Source organism: Rhinolophus hipposideros (assembly GCF_964194185.1).
Source record: "Rhinolophus hipposideros genome assembly, chromosome: 4".
Classification (NCBI taxonomy): Eukaryota; Metazoa; Chordata; class Mammalia; order Chiroptera; family Rhinolophidae; genus Rhinolophus; species Rhinolophus hipposideros.
In genome coordinates this window covers 92,924,453-92,944,461 of record NC_138050.1, presented here as the reverse complement: position 1 = coordinate 92,944,461, position 20,009 = coordinate 92,924,453, and the positions used below count along the sequence as shown (strand labels likewise).

General features: G+C 40.3%; 1 protein-coding gene across 4 annotated transcripts in view; it reads right to left on the bottom strand.

Annotated features, from left to right (window-relative positions):
- The window catches only part of DIAPH3 (diaphanous related formin 3), a gene marked incomplete at its 5' end in the record, with an annotated part of 440,633 nt that extends 430,456 nt beyond the window's left edge, over positions 1-10,177 (bottom strand). For all 4 annotated transcript variants that reach the window (XM_081046382.1, XM_081046383.1, XM_081046384.1 and 1 more), the window contains one exon: positions 9,998-10,177. In XM_081046382.1, the coding sequence (XP_080902508.1) occupies positions 9,998-10,177 (180 nt within the window). The remainder of the gene's footprint in view (positions 1-9,997) is intronic.
- Positions 10,178-20,009: the final 9,832 nt, after the last annotated feature.

Here is a 20,009-nt window from a genome sequence, read left to right as displayed (position 1 = left end):
GTCTAAGAGCATCAGTCCACGTAGCTGGGAGGGGCTTCCACTAGGCTGCAGCAGTCAGGTTCAGCCACAGAGAAGTCTGTCAGATTGCTCCAGGCTTGGAATCCATGGCAACTGGACAAGGAGGCCCGAGGTTCTACTATTTGTATTTTACCTTATGTCAGGCTTGAGGAGGCAAGGAATACAAAGACATCCTAGTTCAGAAGGAGGCCCAGGGTTACTTTTGGGTTTAGTGTGGGTTTAGTATGGATGTTGTCAGCAGGCAGCTAAGAGAGAAAGAAAGAGAGGCAAGGTCAAGGGGCTAGAGGTCTAGATGAAACAAAAAGGAGGGGACCATGTCCAGGGACCAAACCTCTTGGTGTGTCCCCCACTCGAATTAAGGTCAGGTCCCTGGACCTGGTCCCTACAATGCAGGCAGGTCTCCAGCAGGAACTAAGGGATGAGGAAAGTAGGAGGGAGAGAGGGAGAAAGGGAGGTAGGGAGGGAGGAAAAGAGGAAAGGAGAAAAAGAAGCAGGCAAAGAAAAGTCAAAAAGCTGCAATAACTGAAATCCTGTCACATCCCCTTCAAGATGACGAGCCCTACAGAATTCAACACAACAGCAATGGGATCTCCCCGACTTTGGTGTCGACGAATCAAAGGAATAAAACTAATAACAGCTGTCATGTTTTAACTGCTAGGTACCGTGCTAAAGCCACTGTAACATGCGTTTACCTCAATAATCCTCACAACAACCTGTAAGCATACATATGGTGATTATCTATTCCACTTTACAAACAGGAAAACTGAGGCACAGGAGTTAATTAATTTGCCCAAGAATATACAGCGCAAGCCCTTTCGACCACAGTGGTTACGGGTGGGGCTCCAAAGCCACATTGCCAGACCCGGGGGAGCTCCAGTCGGCAGCCTCAGTTCTCCAATGTCTAGATGTATTTCAGGCCCTCACCCACCACCACTGAAATCTTTTGTAAAAATAGAAATTTAAGTTATATCAGTAACTCTTAAATTTAATTTAATCATGAATAGATTAATGAACCAGGCTGTATAAGGTTACAAGAAAAATTTTGCATAGATTTTCAATTTGCCAAGCATTCACATCCCTACTATAACCTCAGGCCAATACCAGACACCACCGGGAGAGACAAAGTGACGTCCAACTGCTTACCACCACGTGCAGAAAGCAACTGAAGGCAGGTTCAACATAACTTATCAATAAGAACAAAATCATACCCTCAGAAGAAAGACTGAGTGTAATTAGAACATGGTTTTAATTGGAGACCGTCACCTTCCATAAAGAAATGAAAGTGTCACATTGAATCTCTGATTGTAGATTATGTGCATTGTATTTTTCATGTTCATTTCTAAGGCTGTCAAATTTTTCATTAGAAATGAATTGTAATTGTCACTATGAATTGCATTCTACCCAAGGTTTTCATAAACAAAAACAGTGTTATACTATAATACAGTCCATAATTAATGCAACCGAGTTGCAAATCCTGGTTAACAACTACATGTTAGAGTTTCGTTTCATGATATCCAAATAAACAGCCCACCTCGGGAAAAATACAGCAATTACAAGATAAAGTCCCCATGTCCTGGGAAGACACTGCCTAATAAAATTAGCCAAATAAATGCAATATTATGGATCTTACAATTAGACTAATTCACATATCTTACCAAGAGTTTCTAGAAATTCTATATCATAACTTCAAAAGGAGCATGCATTTTTTATTTTACTTTTTTAATATTCAGAATGACCTAGGATTAGCAATAATTTCCTGGAAGAGAGCTGAACAGGTGTTTAGACACCTTTAACCCACGAAGGTCTGACTTGGGCCACAGCTGCTTGGGTACCACACAGGACGCCCTTAGTACATATCTGGTACCAGAAAGGAAGGGGGGACTAGGATTTAATGCATTTAAGATGGGCTAAGATGCTCAACATGGAGAGACAGAAAGACATTGGATATGAATTCCATTCACAGATATATATTGAGGAAAAATAGACATAAAAGTGAACTTAAAAACTAATGAAAAGAGACATTTAAAAAAGAAAGCGTGAAGCCCTGCAAGTCCTTACCTCACGAAAACGAAAAGCAAAGATTACCATGAGATATAGACAGGAAGGGAGAAAAACGAACATTTCAATAGGATTTATGAAGTTTTATTTCTGAAGCTTATTGGTGAATACATGGTATTCTATATCATTTATATATTAACATATATCTTTTAAAGATTGCAAGGAAGGGGGTGGCCGGTTAGCACAGTTGGTTAGAGCATAGTGCTGATAACACCAAAGTTGCCAGTTCGATCCCCGCATGGGCCTCTGTGACTGTGCCCTTTTTAAAAAATAAAAAGAAAAAAGATTGCAAGGAAAACATTCACCCTTAGAAAACTATTTCAACTGTGTTGAAGCATGTTGTACACAGCCTTCACCACTGATAAATACATACTAATCACTCCACTCATCACTAGACCAAGGCCTGAAGGTGCAAAACCTCTGCCTGGTTCAAGCGCTCTTCTAACTTCTTCATTTAAGTAATCTCCAGATTCCTCAAACCTAAGTCTGCAGACCCCTTCTGCAGACTTACCAGGTTTTTATAAGACTTTTTAAATTGTGCATTTTTCCAAGGTTATCTTAAACATCAGAAGTAAAATAAGCATATTCTGGGCAATCTCAATGACCACTCTACACCCATTGCCAGCACTTTTGGCAGCCACACTTGTACTGGGTATACTACCAATATGGCGTCTGACGAGGCCCAAACAACAGCATCAGGCCACGCAGGCTTCCAGAAGCTGCTCCACGAAGGAAGAATTCAGCTCCAAAGGGCTGTTCATAATAAAATGATACTAAGAGAACCCTGTTCCCAGAGCTATGGGAAGTTAAATTTCAAGAGAAAAATGAATATAGATGCTAGTGGTCTTTTCACTCTGTTTCAACAGTTTCATACAATTTACAACAAAATGTTTCCCTATGGCTATCTTTGTTTATAAGAAGGAGTTCACTATTTCACCCAGAGCCTCAAGTGAAGACTTTGTGAACAGGACAGCGATGCTTGATGACAGGGGCTGTTTCTGCATTCAGCGCGCCGCACCCGGCTTCCTCAGCCTCTGGGATTCTGTTTCCACCCAAGAGTCAAGTTGACAGAAAGAAAAACAGCAAACCATACACATACCTTTCCACTATTAAATCTAATAATGACTTAATTTCAGCTAACCGTCATCATCAATCACATTAAAATGATATTATTGTTCATTTTATTGGTTTTATAGTTTTGTTTTAGAGTTTATATATAAATCTGTTTGGGTTTTATAGCTATCAAAGAACCAACCATAAGCATAAAGAGTTACATATCATTTTACATATATATATGACATTATTTTTCTTATCATTCAAGCCCACACTGAAGCACCACAGGAATTTCTTTTTCTAAGTTTGAGGCGGTTTCCTTTGTAGGTTTCTTTTTGTAAATCTCCTTGGTGCAGGAGTTTCATAGTTGTATGATCTTCATTTTACAAATAAACATACTCCTCAGAAAGCTTCAGAAACTGCTCTGACCATTCAACTATCAGAATCAGAAGTCCGCATCAATCCAAGTGTCACCTGGCATGCCAGGATAACTGACAACAGAATGACTGCCTCCACCCCACCATGAAGAAGAAGTCTGGTCCAATTAAGATTTTCCAGTGTAATAAAGTTATTCAAATATTCAATGTAATATCCCAATGCCCTAAAATCTAGACAAAAATTAGGCTTTTACCATTACTACTATTGATGACCGCAAGAATCCTGTAAGTGGCAAATATTTACAGAGGTTACAAGGAGCGAGGTACTCTTCTAGGCCCATCACATTAACATTTAGTCTTCCCAACAACCCCAGTTGACGCATGAAGAAACAGGGGCACAGAAAAAGGTTAAGTAACCTGCCCAAGTTCACGCGAAGGCTAGTAAGTGGTCCAACTCACAGCTCATTAATGTTATAATGCTGCTACAATAAAACTGTAAGACAGGGTGGTATTAGCTCATTTTGAAGAATCAAATCTATGGCAAGCATTTCCAAACAGTTTCCATTAATTAGCTAGTAACCCGAATATTCCAGCAACAAAACTTAACTTATGGAAACTTAAATTCTCCCCTAAGTGAATAAGGATTATTTGATTTGCTATTTGAGAAAATTACTCCCAATGGTAAGGTATTTCAATGTCACCCCACTGCTAGTGAGAGAAAAGTTACCTTTGGAGATCTTGTTCAAAGAAATCTCATGCTTTGATCTGTAATATCCCATGAAGTAAAAGGTTACCCTTAATCTATATTTTATAGATCTAAAAGTCAAATTAGTTTCTGGAGTAAACAAGCAGAATGGGATGGTAAGCACATTCTGTAGCATGCTTTTCACTCCTACTTTGGAGGATACTATGTGCTGAGTTAAAGACAATTTACATTAGTTACATATAGTGGCAGTTTTTTGTTGTGTTATTCTGCAAGCATAAACAAGTTATACACATGTTAATTTACATTCCATATAATAAGCCAATTCTAAATCCACTTTATAAGGCAATAAATATATAAAGATCCTAGGACACAGCAATAAAGTTATGCTATAAAGTAGAGTTAATTCAAGACAACAATAATAAAAGCATGACAAATTTTAGCATTCTACCAACTGCACAAAGGTATTTCAGGTAACATCTGTTCAGAAGCAATTGCTACTAGACAGACTAGATGAGATGCAAGGTTTCACAGTGTAATAAATGTATGGCAGTTTGCTTGCTTCATAACTAAAGACAGGAGTCTTTGCAAAATGCAATTAAGCAATGCTTTAAATCTAAGACAATCATCCCCATCTCTACCCCAGTTTACCCACAAAGAAAAGATCCAGAGTGATCCGGAAGTAAGAAATACTATATACCATCTATTTTCAGCAGCCAAATGTACTCCCCAAAACCTACTGGATATATTTTGTTTCTTTTGATAAATCATACATTTACAAACAAACAAACAAAATGTATTTCTTGTTAGGAAGAACAGAAAGGAAAGTGTGGGACGATTCAGAGTAATTTGCTTAGACGACTGGCCTGAATAAAATGATTTTACCTTATGAAGGTTTCAGTGTCTGATGGGTTAGGTGGAATAAAATTCAGGTGCCTACAGCCTTGAACTAAGAACACTATCTCCAATTCTTGACAGTTTAACTCTAGGACAAATGAAAACATCACTTCAGCTGCGGATTCAACGAAGAAATACATTCGAAAAAGAGCACAGAGAAATCAGCTCCATCTTTTCTCAGCTTTCTAGCAACTATGAAAATGATACAACAGACCCAGATTGAAGGTTCTAGTTGTTATTCCAGAGGGCCAAACAGTGTTTATCTGATATTCTCTCAAATCACAAACCTTCCCAAATAGAATGATACCACAAGACATTTAAATGAATCTGATGGTTCTCCCAAAACATACATTTATAAACTTTTAAACCAAACCTTTCAACATAGTCACCTCACAGAGTATGTCTGCATTTAGGGGTCCATCCTGATAATCCAGGATAATCTCCCCATCTGAAAAGCCTTAATTTATACTGTAAAGTCCTCATCTGTCATACAAGGTAACATGAACATTCCAGAGATTAATTTGTAGATATCTTGGGGGAGGATCATTATACAGCCCACCACACCTGCCTCCAAACAAACCCAAAGCAATCAGGCAAACGTGCACCAACCACATCAAGCCTACTGTAATTTCCATTCTACTCAAGTTCCCAGCACAATAGGCAAAAATTCTCCAACCTAATACCTCTTCCTGCCTCACAGCCAGCCTATAATCAGGGAATTGCTAACTCTATATTAGCTAAAGGCATTACTAACTACTGTTAATGTTCCTGAATGAGAAAAGGAGGAAAGATTGAAACTCCCAACAGCCTGGGAGATGAGACAGCTTGCCTAGGTTCAAATCCCAGCCTCACCAGCTGGCAGCTGTGTGACCTAAGGCAGGTGAGCCTCTGTCCCTTAGTTTCCCCATCTAGCAAACAAGGCTAACAACACTACCTACTTTATAGGGTCCTAAGGATTAAAGAGTTGATATTTACAAAGCACCTAGAAAAGTGCTGGCTCTCTCCTAACTGTCACTGCTAACGATCCCAAACACTGAGGGCATACAGGTACTAATGGACAGGGTGAAAAATCCCTTACAACCAAAACTGAGGGTATTGCAATGGCACAATTAAACAATAATTAACAATCTATTCAATGGAAAGCATAAGATTAGAAGCAAGACTTACACGGAAGTCTGTGAGAACTTTTAAACGCTACTCCTAATGAGAAAGAGCTACTCTGCCACGTTGGATCACCAACTTTACAGGCCTCCTTTCAAAAGACTGGCCCACATCCCGGAGATGGAAGCTTCTCCAGAAGCCACGTATCCTGCTCTCACTCTGGACCTGGTGGCCACCGCTGTGCACTGTGTTTCTAACAGAGGTAGGAGGGAGGGATGAAGTGCCCAATATGAAAGGCAACTGTTTGGTTTTGTTCCAGAAGGGAAACAGGACCCAGATCCAGGTACTGAGGGTGTGACCTAGGCCAGGTGCCACTCTTACTGGTCCTACTGAATTCTCTCTACTTGCACAAAGTCTTCCCCCAGGAACCAACCCCCTGTCTGTCTCCCATCTTCTAGCAATGATCCCCAGCATCTCAATACTCGCCCCTTACCATATTTTCTACTGAAGCCAAGTTGGTTAGTTCACAAACAGTCCAAAAGTAGTTGATGCATTGTGCAGCTGAACTATCACACTTTTACAACCGACTGATTTCTACTATTTACACATATCTTTGGGGAGAGATTCTATACTACAAACTTTTATACACAATTCAAAAGTAACGTGAGGCCCACAACTATACATTCAGTAGAAAACAAGGATTTGTCTACTTTATCGAGGTCAAAGTAAACCAGGGTTTCAGTGGACACCAGAACTCCTGTTAAACTAAGACAGGAGCAAGCAGCCCATTTACCACTCTAGTGACAGCTTGTAGCTTTGTAGAGCATGCAAAATATCAAACACTAAAATTATACCTATTCCAGTCACATCACCAACCTACATTACTTGTTCTACTCAGAAGCAGCTGCCCCAAGCAACTCAGTGACCAAACGACTAGAGAACCTGAAAAGATTCAGGCTAACCTCACCTCACACCAAATCAAGAGAAAGCCAAGCACCGAGTTGACATTCATCAGTACAGCAACGGGAACTACAGAATAAAACTTTTTGAGGCATTGCTGAGATCTCGTGAGGAAGGGATGATCCTCAAAGATCACCCTCCGTCCCAAAATCAAGTTACCAGGTTGGGACTGAGAGAAAGAAGCAGGCAGACTGTGAAGAGATGTTCAGAAGGCAACCTTGAGATTGGGATATGGAGCCCTGGGCCAGAATTAGAGCTGAGCCTGGACCTCCAGGCCCCCTAAGAATCCTAGTTGAAGAGAGAGGCGGTCCCGAATCAGCAGCACCTCCCAGGATCCTGGTAAAAATAGACTCAAATCATTTCCAGAGAAAAGCATCCCCAGGTAGGCCTCATGTCAGACAGGTCAAGATAAAGCAATGAACTTACAAAGACCAACAAGCACAGGGAGAAAGGGCAAGCCACCAATGAGTTCAAGTTCAATGTAAACAATCCAAAGATTGCACATACCAGAACTGTCAAATAAGGAATAAGTAGAGCCAACTAGGAAATGTCTAATGAAATAAAAAAATAAGAAAGAGGAAACTATCAGGAGTGACCTGGCAGATTTGAAAAAGAAGCAAACAGAACTTACAGAAACAAAAATAACTGCTAAACTCAAATATTCAGAACAGGTTAGATAGTAGATTAGACACAGCTGACCACAGAATTAGTGAAATGGAAAATATGTCTAAAGAAATTACCATGTAAGCAAGACTCTAAATTAGTTTCAGAGATTACGAAGAGTCCAAACTACTTCGAAATTAATTACGAAGTCATGATTCAAATCAAGTTCTTATCTAAAAACACAGTATTGTAGATGTGTTTATTAGTTTTAGAGCTTAAAAGTACTGTCTTTTCATCTTTACAATAACCCATTCAACACACCTAAGAAATGAAAAACAGCACAGAGACTAGAACCCAGATCACCTGATGCATCCTTCAATGAAACTAAACCTAAATGTTAATTTAGATTTTGTTTTCATGACATCCTTGCTGGGAATGAATCACAGAAAATCACACCTGGTGTCTTCTGGGGCACAGGAGTCAAAGACAAAATGGAACTGTTAGGCAGAAGGTAGGCATGAGTGACAGGAGGGGTGGGTAATAATGTAACTGGCGCTTTGCACCATGCAGGTCCACCCCCAGGCACTAATTTTGTGGTTAGAACATCCTGAAAAGAAGGAAGTAAAATCCATGTAGAATTATCTGGTTGTTGACACCTGTGCAGAATATTAAAGCTTACCCTTGGTTTAATCTTATCCTTATTATAATATAGTTACAATAAGCTAGCATGGTGTCTTCAACACTCCACCCACACTATGGGTTTTTCTGTCTGCATTATGGGCAAGGGCAGGCGAAGAAAGGAATGGGTTACATAACCTACACATGTCAATCAAATGACCCAAGTCTGTACGTCACACGCAGGGTTGGCCCAGAACCAACAATATAAAACTCAAACCCCAAATCTTTGTGCACCATTGCCTCTTTTGATTTGGCCCCATTCTAAGAAAAGAATGTATCCTACCTTACTCTATACCTTCATGTTTGCTGACCTGTGAGTCTTTACTGTGTCAGCAAAAGGACAGAGCAGATACTCCGGTAACAGAATATTTTTTAACCCAGAGAATAAACTGCAAAAGGAATAAAAGTTACTGCCCCAGCAGATTCGTCTCATGTTGGGTAGACTCTTTCTTTGCCAATTTAACCCATCGTATTTATTCCTCACCTCTGTCAAGACAACAATCAACAATATATTTAATCCTCCTTCAAACTTCCCTCATTCCTATGGGCATCTTGACACTTAATCTAGCATAATTGATCGATGTCATTCCCTCACTTTCAGTATTCTGATACATCTCATAGCTCTGCTCCCAGTTTTACTCAACTATCACTTTTAACTGTTATTCTTAGCAATTCACTGCTCATCCCTAAGTCTTTCTCTGTTAATTTGTATCTCCTACCTTAAATTCCTAATGATTTTTTAGTTGTTCACAGAAGGCACATTCTGTACTATAAAATGTCACCTATAAGTTAAAAAAAAATGTTTTTCCACACTCCTAAGTAAAATGGTGGGGTCAGTATTAAATTTTCAATTCTGTTGGTCTTAACCCAAATCTATCAATCCTCTATGTCATTTATTTACACACAAACACACCGAACACTGTCATCACTGCGTCTTCCTCCACTAGTCGATGCCAACAGAAAGGCTTACAAGGCGTTAAGGACGACACTCCCCTTGGCTGTGCAAGTGAAAAAAGAGAAGCAATCAGAAGCAGAAGCGTGAGTTTCAAATACTTGGACTTCTTTCCCATCTAAACATCACATTCTTTAGGAGTGACGGCACAGCCCCACCCAAGTTTTCAAAGGAGCTGTCTGGCCCTGGAAAAGTATTCCTACCTTAAAAAGTTCTTCTGGGGCTAAAGTATCCAGCAGAAAAAAAAAAAAAAATACTATCACCTACATGTTCACTTTGATATGTCTGATATCCTCCGACACTAGAGGTACTAGAGAAAAGGTCGACTTAAAAACTACAATGTCCCCAGAGTGACGTCCGTACAGACACAGGTGAACCGCCTTAAGAAACGTGGGGTACCCCACTGATCAGTGCATTTGTCAGGGGATCCAAACAGAACGGGATGTGTCATCGTAAATCCGTTACGAGACCGGCAGCTCCGGAACCCAGAACCCAGAACGACACGCAGCCCCCGAGGCCCGGGGACCCACCTCCCTCGAAGAAACGGAAGGGCCCTGGGACCCGAGCGGCCCCGCCCCAGCCCCAGGCGGCACTTACAAACTTGGGGCGTTTCTCTCCGGGCACCTCCGGGCCGCCGGGCGGCGGAGGGTGTGGGGGATCCTTCCTGCGCGGCATCTTGCTTTCCCGCCAGCTGCGGAGCGAGGCGGAGGAGGGATAGGGGACCCCGGCGGCGGAGCCCTGAGGCGGGTGCTGCAGTCGCGGCCGGTGCCGATCCATGTTTCCCCGCAGTTCTGCGAAACGCGACGGAGGCGGCCGCTGTGCAAACCACAGACGGGAGCTCAAGGATCCTCCGCGGACTCGCTTCCCGGTTCTTCCGCCCACGCCACCCAACCGCTGCCGCCGAGGCCGCAGCCAGCACATCCGAAAACTCCCGCCACCGCGGACCTCCCGGGCCCGGGCCAATCGCGAGCCGCTCAGTCAAGGCCACTCCCGGGAGCCGCCCCTTCCGGCCACGAAGGAACGCGATTGGCTGAGCTGTCCGCTTATTTGGCCACGTGAACCGTTCAGCACATCCAAGCCGCTCACCTGGAGGAAAGGCTGGGGTGCGGGTTAGGAATTTCGGAGCACCTACCGGAAGTCACTTGTCTCGGTGAATTTGGAATTTGGAGAACCGGGTTCTGCTAACCTGGAGGGCAGACGAGACCTTCCATTTGCAGCACCCTTCGCGCAGCTCTGGAATGCGAAGTCATGTGCTAACCCGCTCTGGACACGTCTCGGGAGGCCCTGTTGCCATGGTACCGGCAAAAGTAGTTCCAGGATCTGGGCTCTGAGGGCTAGGCAGGAGAACGCAGCGCCCCCAGCGCTCCAAAACGGTGCCTTCTCCACAGTGTGTCTGAGCGCCGGCTCAGTGGTGCCTCGATGTCGCGAGCCAGCCCTGGGGTGGCAGAGGGGTCCACCCAAACTCCGAAAGCACTAGGCCACGCCCGCATGGAGCTGACTGGTCTAATGGGGTTCACAAACCCTTGTAACAAGATAATGTAAATGTTCTAGCCGTTAGTTTAAAAGTTCATCGAGAACAAAGACCAGCGATATTAAATCAAGGAGCAGATCTGGAAAGACTAAAGAAGGAATGCATAGACTTTCACTAGACGGAAAGGTGTGGCAGGACACTCAGATAAAAGACATTCCAGGCAGAAGCAAGGCCAAGAGGGGTCAAGAGCATGGAGTTGAAAAGAACTTCAAGGGCATATCATGAAAGGCCTTGAGCTGAAACCACTCAGAAGAGTTTGTGTGTACGCAAGGTCAAGCTACAGAGCAAAAGCAGATTTTCCATTCATCGGTGTGCTTTTCCCCCCTTTAAAAGTCATCTTTTCCTTTGAACTATTTTTTTTTAAGTTACCCATTTTCTGACTACCTGAAGGTGATGTGGGCCAAGACCCTGGTAAATAGCAGTACTGATTTAGGGACAAGCAACAACTCTAGCACCTCTGCGGATATTCGCGCAGAGGTCCAGAAAATGAGCCTTAATTCCAACTAAGTCTTCACACTGCAGTTTTGGGGGCTTTGTGATGTTTATTTGTTTTTACTGTACCAGACTTTCTAGTCAGTCTCTGTTCTCAAAGAACATCTAATCTTTAGAGGCACGTCCAAGAGAGCAGCGAGGTCAGGAGAACTGCAAATAGTTCCTAATGTCTAGGTGACTGTTAGACCTCGATGCAAATTTCATTCCTGTCATTTACTATCTACGTCATGTTGAAGATGATGTTAAATTTTCTGTCTTTGCCTTTCCATTTACAAAAGGGGATAATTAAGGAGAAGAGGAAATAATAATAATAATACCTAACAAACAGGGGTATTGCGAGGATTAAACGAGATAGCAGATGTAAAGCTCTTAGTAAAGTCTATGAAAGCCCCTCCCCCCAAAGACCACCAGTAGAAACACCTGTATTTGGACAAGTGGAGTTTTTTATTCATGGGGAATGAGAACATATGCTATGGGGAACCATGAGCGTTCTCAGTCAAGAGGGTGCTAGAAATGACTTGCAGGACTTGGATTTTGGTTAGGTGATGTTGGAAGACCTCTAGGAAGCACCGTGGGGAAGGCTACTCTGAATTTCAGTGCTGTCAGAAATTGGAGATAGTTCAATGACTGGGTATCTTAATAAATCTTATCTGGAAGGATGGCAGGCTAAGGAATGAAGCTAAAACTGTAACTGACAAAGCCGCAGAAGTGATTCATAGTATCAAGGAGAGGCGGGTGTTGGGTATTTTGTGATTTGCACACTGACCTTGTTGTCTGTGCTTAGACAAGGTTAGAAATGGTCTTGTCTGTCTCGCTTCAACACAGTCACAGAGTGACCTTATCTGATGCCGGTGTTCTGTGTGATTGTTTATGTCCATGAGGAGAACAAGAGGCCTAACATTGAGTGTCAGGTTAGCTTCTAAAAACACTGAGGCTTAGCTGTAAGTGTCAAACTAGTTCCCAGTGTCAAGGACCGCTCTTTTCTTTCTCATGGCCTTGGCATATAGAAAGTGCTAAAGATAAATAAGCAGGAGCTATGATAATTAACTTTCAAGCTTTGCATAAAGCACTCTGAAATTTTTCCTGTAGAAATTCCTTGCAACTGCAATGCACCTGTGAAAAGAATGCCTTGGTCTCAGTTTTACATATTTTAAGGTGCATTTTACGTTGATTATTTAAACAAGAGCATGCACTGCCCCTCATTCTGATGCCCCAACAAAGAGATGACAGACCCCACTGAGTCCACAATTTTGCAAATGCTACTTTGTGCCAGGTTTGGTGCATAGGGCCTGCACAAAGTTGAATGAGACAAAAGGCAGGACTAGAGAAGCCTAGGGTCCAGGAATATGTTCCATCCTTTACTATTTCTGTTCATTCTCAGCATCCAGACAATGACTACTGCAGCCAAAACAATTCTTGTGAGAATTCACTGTTAATGACTATCCTAGAGAGAAAGTTATGAAAAGTTGAGGGAAGAGATGGATCATTTCCAATCAATTTTTTTTAAAATACCAAACAATTTTCTAAGACACCATTTTACTGTCATCAGATCGGCAAATACTACAAAGCCCCATGGTACCAAGTTTTGGCCGAGATGTAGGGATTCCTACATAGATGATGTAAGTCCAAAACTACAACCACTTTGGATAGCAACTTGGTCATACCCAGTAAAGGTGAAGGTTCATGTTCTGTGACACAGCGATTCTATGTCAGGATGTCTCCCTGGAGAAGCCCAGAGACAAAGATATTTCATGAACACTTTGTAAATAATAGCGAAAAAGAGTAAACTATTTAACCGTCTTGCAGCCGAGGAAAGAATAAAATACACGGAGGTTTATTACACAGTAGAATCCTATACTGCATTTAAAATAAATGACTAGGCCTACATGTGGATAAATCTGAAAAATAAAGGTAAAAATCAAGTGATAAGGTGTGCGTGTGTGTGTGTGTGTGTAATAACACTGCAAAAAAAAAAAAAAATAGGGAAGTATATACAACAACTTCACCTACTTCCAGAGAGGAAAGAAAGCGGGGCAAGGAATTAAAGCTGATACTTTATAGCTAAAGTATCTGTAAATGTTTTATTTATTAAAAGGGAAAGATCTGAATTAAATCTAGCAAAATGTGAACATGTATTTCATCTCAGTTTGGGGTATATTTGTGTCTATTTTATTATTTTCTGTAATTTTCTGTTTATTGGAAATGGTTCATATCAAGTTTTTAACAAAATACACAAATTAACAGAAATGTAGGAACTTTAGAGATAGCTCCCTTAACAATTTTTCTATTCCTCCAGAAAAATCTTCATTTATCATCATTGAAAAACACAGTGAGCTATGAAGTTCATGTGAGGAAAAGTGAAATAACACTTTTAGAATGACTATAAGTTTTTGGATCTTTGTGTTTTTTCTTTTTTTGAGTATTTAAATCTATTCTTTCCCCTCCATCCTGTCTTTCTACTTTCTTTCCTCTCTTATCACATGCTTGTCCTTTCTCCCCCTTAAAGTAATACAGGGAAGAACTAGGAAAGAAGGAAAAACCACTGTATTTCCTTCTTTCAGTTTCAGGTAAAACTACAAAATCAGGTGTATGCCAGGCATGCTTTCCAAGTGGTCAGTGGATTACAACAAGAACCGTGTAATTAAAAACCTAACTCAAACCTAATTAACTTCACCACTTTCACTATTGTTTTACTATCCGCCAGAAGTGGAAGTATATCTCACTGTACACAAATTCCATAGCATTTAGTGCTTCATGACAGGTTGTTAGAGTAATTATCTGGCTTTGCACTTTCCTTCCAAACCAATGTCAATGACAGGAAACAATAGTGTTGCTTGCCCTACCAGATCTGAAGCATGGCTCCTCCCACACTCTCCACAGTTTGTCTCTTGGTTAAAATTGCTGCTGTTTTACAATATAATGTTAGATGGGAAAACAGCAAATTATATACACAGAATGATCACAGATATATCAGGCTGGTGCAAAAGTAATTGCGATTTTTGCAATCTTTAACCTCTTACACCTCAATTACTTTTGCACAAACCTAAGAGTTCTATAATGTATGTGTCTACATCGCGGTCTCTCAACCTTGGCATATTAACATCTAGAGCTGGGTCATTATTTGTTGGAGTGTGGGGGGCTCCCAAAATGTATCAGTTAATTACATTGTACGAGTAATAATGACCCTAACCCTAGATATCACCCCAAATTCCCCCAAACATTCCCAAATATCCCTGAAGGGCTGAGTAATATTCCATGGTATGGATATAGCACATTTTGTTTATCCATTCATCAGTTAATGAACATCTGGGTTGTTTCTACCTTTTGGCTATCATGGATAATTCTGCTATAAATATTCATGAACACGTTTTTGTGTGGCCATAAGTATTCATTTCTCTTGGGTATACATACAGGAGAGGAAGCGCTGGGTCATATGGTAACTCTATGTTTGAATAACTACCATACTTTTCCAAAGTGGCTGCTCCATGTTACATTCCCACCAACAGGGCTCATTCCCACCAACAGGGCTCATGGGTTCCAGTTTTGCCACGTCCTTGCCAACATATTTTTTTTACCTGACATTTTGAGTCTAGCCACATTGGAGGGTGTGGTTTTGATCTTCCATCTGTTTTTTTGTAAAGAAAATGTTATTGTACTACAGCTACCCCTCTTCTCTTACATATCGTCCATAGCTGCTTTTGCATTACGGCTGTAGAGTAGTCACGACGGAGACCATATGGCCTGCAAAGCTTGGAATGTTTGCTTTCTGGCCCTTTTGCACAAAAAACGTTTTCTGACCCCTGCTAAATGATTTGCCCACCCCCCCGCCCCCCGCTTGATGCATCACAGTTACTTTTGTTCAGTTATTTCTTTTTCTTCAATGAGAGTAGTATTCTAGTAAGAAGCCAATATTAAGTTTAGACAAATGTTCACAGTAGAGCTAAGGACTTCCCTTTAGCATATTGCACACACAGGCTGCAACACCTTAAACCAAAATCTGTTTAAGAAGATCAAGATTTTGCCACCATCATGAATCAGTGTGGAGAACAGAATTAGTTGGTGTGAAAAGCGAAAGTATTATATGGATATGTGATTCTTCTTAAAACACATTTAAGCAATTTGTGTTCTAAGTTTTCTCCAGGGTCTTACAGAAGATCTTCATAAGGAACGCAATTAGCTTCTCAGGATGTTTTGATTAGAAAATTAATCTGCCCAGTTTGTAAATGATAGAACCATTTGAAAGAGAACAGGAATATTCCCGTTAGTGGAAAACACTTAGCCAGGGTCCGGTTGAAAGTGTTAGATGTCACTATCAGACCATGCTCCCAATATTTGAAATAAATAGCAAAAGGAAATGAAAGTAATTATTAAGGCTAGTATAAGATTATGGTTTAATTCCATCATATTAAAGCACAACTACTAAAGCCCCGATATAATTTGTTGAGTCACTTGGATAATAATTTGTCTGATAATAGCAAATAGTAACTATGACACTCAAAGCTAAAAGTACACGTAAATACCCGAGAAAGAATCTGTGGTGCCCAACAGTGATTTTCAAATTTCTTTTCTTTCCTGTATGTCTCTTTCTCATCACCATATATATTTGGTTTTTATCCTCAAGTGAGTTGCGGGACATTCTATGACACCAAATGTTTATAAAACCTGTCTTTATTGAGATCTCTCCTGAAGACATTCATTTATGGGCATTATTTGCTTTGTGGTCTAATTCTTCCATTGAACCATCTTAATACAATAGACTAAAAACTGTTTTGTCAATTTGGCGTGATTAATGTATTGATGTCTCTATTGGTTATGAAAGGGTAATGTATAATTACTTGCAATAATTAAGAAAGTAAGCACCCTTACCGTTTTGCTGATGAGGACTGAAATAGTTACAATTTCCTGTGAAATCAAGCTGTCCACACAGTGTCCTGAAACTGTGGTCACAAGTCACCGAAGAATTTATACTGAGATCTTCCTTCTCAATCCTTAGTAACCTATCCATTTGCTGCTGTTGAGTACAGGATCTGTCATTTTTAAATTTATTTTTATTGAGCTATAATTGATGTATAACATTAGATTAATTTCAGGTGTACAACATAATGATTTGATATTTATATATGCCTCAAGGTATAAATCCTGATTCAGTTTACTTCGTGTGTGACTTCTAGATAATAAGGTGACCGGGGGAGTGAATGTTTACATTGTTACCAGTGTGCCTCAGTTTACTCATCTGCAAAATGAGGCTAAATTGTGTTTCTTGGATATTCAAATTATGATGCTCAGAGCTTAAACTTTCATGTCAGTATCTCAAGAGCCACTGTAGAAGGTGAGGGAAAAGGCCTCAGAAGAAATGGAATGGCTCTGGACCCTCTCTCCCGAGTGACATTTAAACCAACACTCCTTTAACCTGTTGTATGTATTATGAGGTTTGTATGTTAACATGAGGTTTCATGGGAAACAAAAAAGAATTCTGCACAAAAGGAAAAAATAGAATAAAAATTTTATTAAATAAAATGGGATCTAAATCACTGTTTCTCAATCTTTTTTTAATTATGACCCCCTTAAAGAGCTTTTGTAGACATTTTTCCTAATTACCCTTTGTGACATTTTAATACCTTAGATATACTGTATGTTTGTTTAAATACTATATGTATATCAGTGCTTTGCACAAAAAGAGACCATTTTCCCCCAAAAAACAATTTTCATATTTTTAGTATGAGGTACCAAGGGTCATATGGCCTTCCCACCCATGTTCTAAATCCTCTAAATAACCCTCTAATAACTAAGTAACTTTGAGCTACTTACTTATACTCTGAGAATTTCTGTTTCCATTTACAAAATGAGAAATAACTCACAAGCATATTATCAAGATTAAGGTAACATATATGAAAGAGTTCATGTTATATGCTCAATAAATGTTCAGTTTTCTTCACCTTGGAAGTCCCATCCAATCTGACATCCTATGAAATCACAATTCTATTTGGATATTCCCAGCTTGAACATATAATAAAAATGAACCTCTCACAGTCCCAATATCACTTGCCAACGTCTGTCAGCACCACCACTATTCTTCAGTATTCCAGATAGAAAGCCTGAATGTTCTCTTTGACTTTTCTTTCTCAGTGACAATTATATCCAAATCAAAGGGCTTTGGGGTAAAAAGTGAGCACCACTCCAAAACCTGGAGAGGAGGAATGAAATAAGGTTGATCCTCTGAGAATTAAATGAATTAAATTAGAGCATATTGGGAAGTTGTTGGGTTCTATCCCCCTGGGTTAAAGGACTGATAACTTTGACTTTAAGAGTATATTAATCCATGTAAAGAAAAATATTCATCAGAAGTTTGGCAGTCAGAATTCCAAAGGAGATAAAATGAGACTATGCCACAGACACCTAAAATCCAACACAAATAGAAGTGAACTCAGCATCTCTCTCCTCACATGTGTCTCAGAACCAGAAGGTCACCTCAGTGAAGATAGCAACGCTGCCTATCTATCCTGTTACCTCAGCAGAAACCTGATCTGATTTACATCCAGTCTCTATTCCTGTCGATTCCTCATCCTTCATACCTGTCAAATCCATCCTCTCCACGCCATTGTCCCTGCCTCACACTAGGCTCTGTACTCCGGTACCATCTCATGTCTGACCCAGCTTCGGATTGCTTTCTCAGACTCCACGCTGACGCCTCCACACTATCACAGGACTCTCTTTGAACAGGTTATCTGGTCATCTAGCTACTGCCTGGGTTTAAAAATCAAGCTACTCCAATTTGACACCCCCCCCCAATACCTCAAAAGAATAAGAGAGGAAAGCTCTGATGTAACAACTGCCACAACCAATGTGACAATATTGCCTTGACTAGAAAATTGGCAGTGGAGAAACATTTTGACGGATTGATGATGTCATGAAATATCTGCCTTCCGTTGACCTTAAAAGAAACTTGGCTTAACCTAGGGAATGGAGTGATCCCCGAATTTAGCAAGCTTTTCATACACTTAGCCTCACCCACACTTAGCAGAGACTTTTCTCTGCACTTTAAGATGTTTGCTTTTTCTTCCTGGACATGAAGAAGAGATCTGCATTTTAATAAGTAGTGAATTCACTCAGTTTATGTTCAATATCAAAATGTTTTTGATTCCTTGTTATAAATAATTTCTTTGGGAACTCTATGCAATTTCTCAGTACCATTCTACTATTCCTATAATCAAGAAGCCTGATTCATAGTTCCATATTGTTTAAATTACAATATATTTCTTTCTTTATTTTCCTAGTTTTAATTTTACTGCCAAATCTCTTCAAAATTCTGCAATTTAGACTTATATTACCATTTCTCTTTCTTCTCTTTTTCAATAAATCTTTCCCTTTACCTTAGGTTGCATCTTCATAATAAATAAGTTTCCAAGATTTCTCTTTTCGTAAAGGCAAATGCTGGAGCCTAATTATCATCTCACCATATGGTTTCTCCTCTCTTCTTTGTTCCTCAAAACAATCATGCAGTTCTGCAACTGCTATCAAAATTCGTCTGACCCCCTCCCGTTATATTTGTACACCTCTAAACCAGCCATCTGTTGTTGTCCTTCAGATGGTTACTAAATACTGAATTCATTTTAAGGTCTTGCCATCTCTATAACTCTATTTCTCACCTCTCTCAGTGATACGATTCCCTACACCTAATTTCCACTTCTGACTAACAGGAGGGAGTGAACTGTTGTAAACAAAATAAAACATCCTCTCTTCATTTACACCATGACAAGGAAGAGTTGCACTTTACTGATTTTCTGAATAGCGGTCTGGAGCAAGGACAAATGAGTCTGGCAAAGGAAGAAATGCAGAGAGCTGTGGAAGATGCAGGAAAGACAATTCTGGTCTTTTGGAGTCCTCAGGGAAGATGAACACCCCGGGGACTCCAGCTCAGAATTTTTTTGACAGATAAAACCACAAGACAGTTAAGAACGCGTTAGCCCTCCATCAAATCCATGTTAAGACATCTTCTCTTTACTTTGAGTAGCTACGTATTCCTCTGACCTTACTTAATGTGCCCAAATGCTTTTTGAAATTAAGTAGTACTTGTAGTTTGACCTAACATTCTAGACTGAGGTTTCAGAAGACGGGACCTCATTCGAATATTTTAGAATGTGAAGCACATGTTCTTTGTCATCTAATTAGCACAGATGATTTCATGCATTTTGACCATGTCTTCTCTTAACCTTTACTCTTTCAGGTGAAAGCATTCCTGCCTTCGAGTTTTGTTGCAGTACAGCATCACCCAAATACTTCTGTTGCTTTGGTTGATCGTAGATGGATGTTTCTTGACTTTAGTCCCTAACATATGATGTGTACTAACGTGTGATGACCAGCACCACCAACCGAATTTTAGATTTCGATAAACCATGCTTTCATATGACACTGAAGTACTATTTTCATTTGTTTTCAAAATACGCAAACGTGAAAATGTATCCATTACCAGAGGAGTGGTTTACCTACCAATGGCCCAGTAGTTCTATTCAAAATAGAAAACTTCTTCTAGCAATACAGCATATGCAAAAGCATTTTATAAAGTGAAAATCACTCTAAAAACATAAA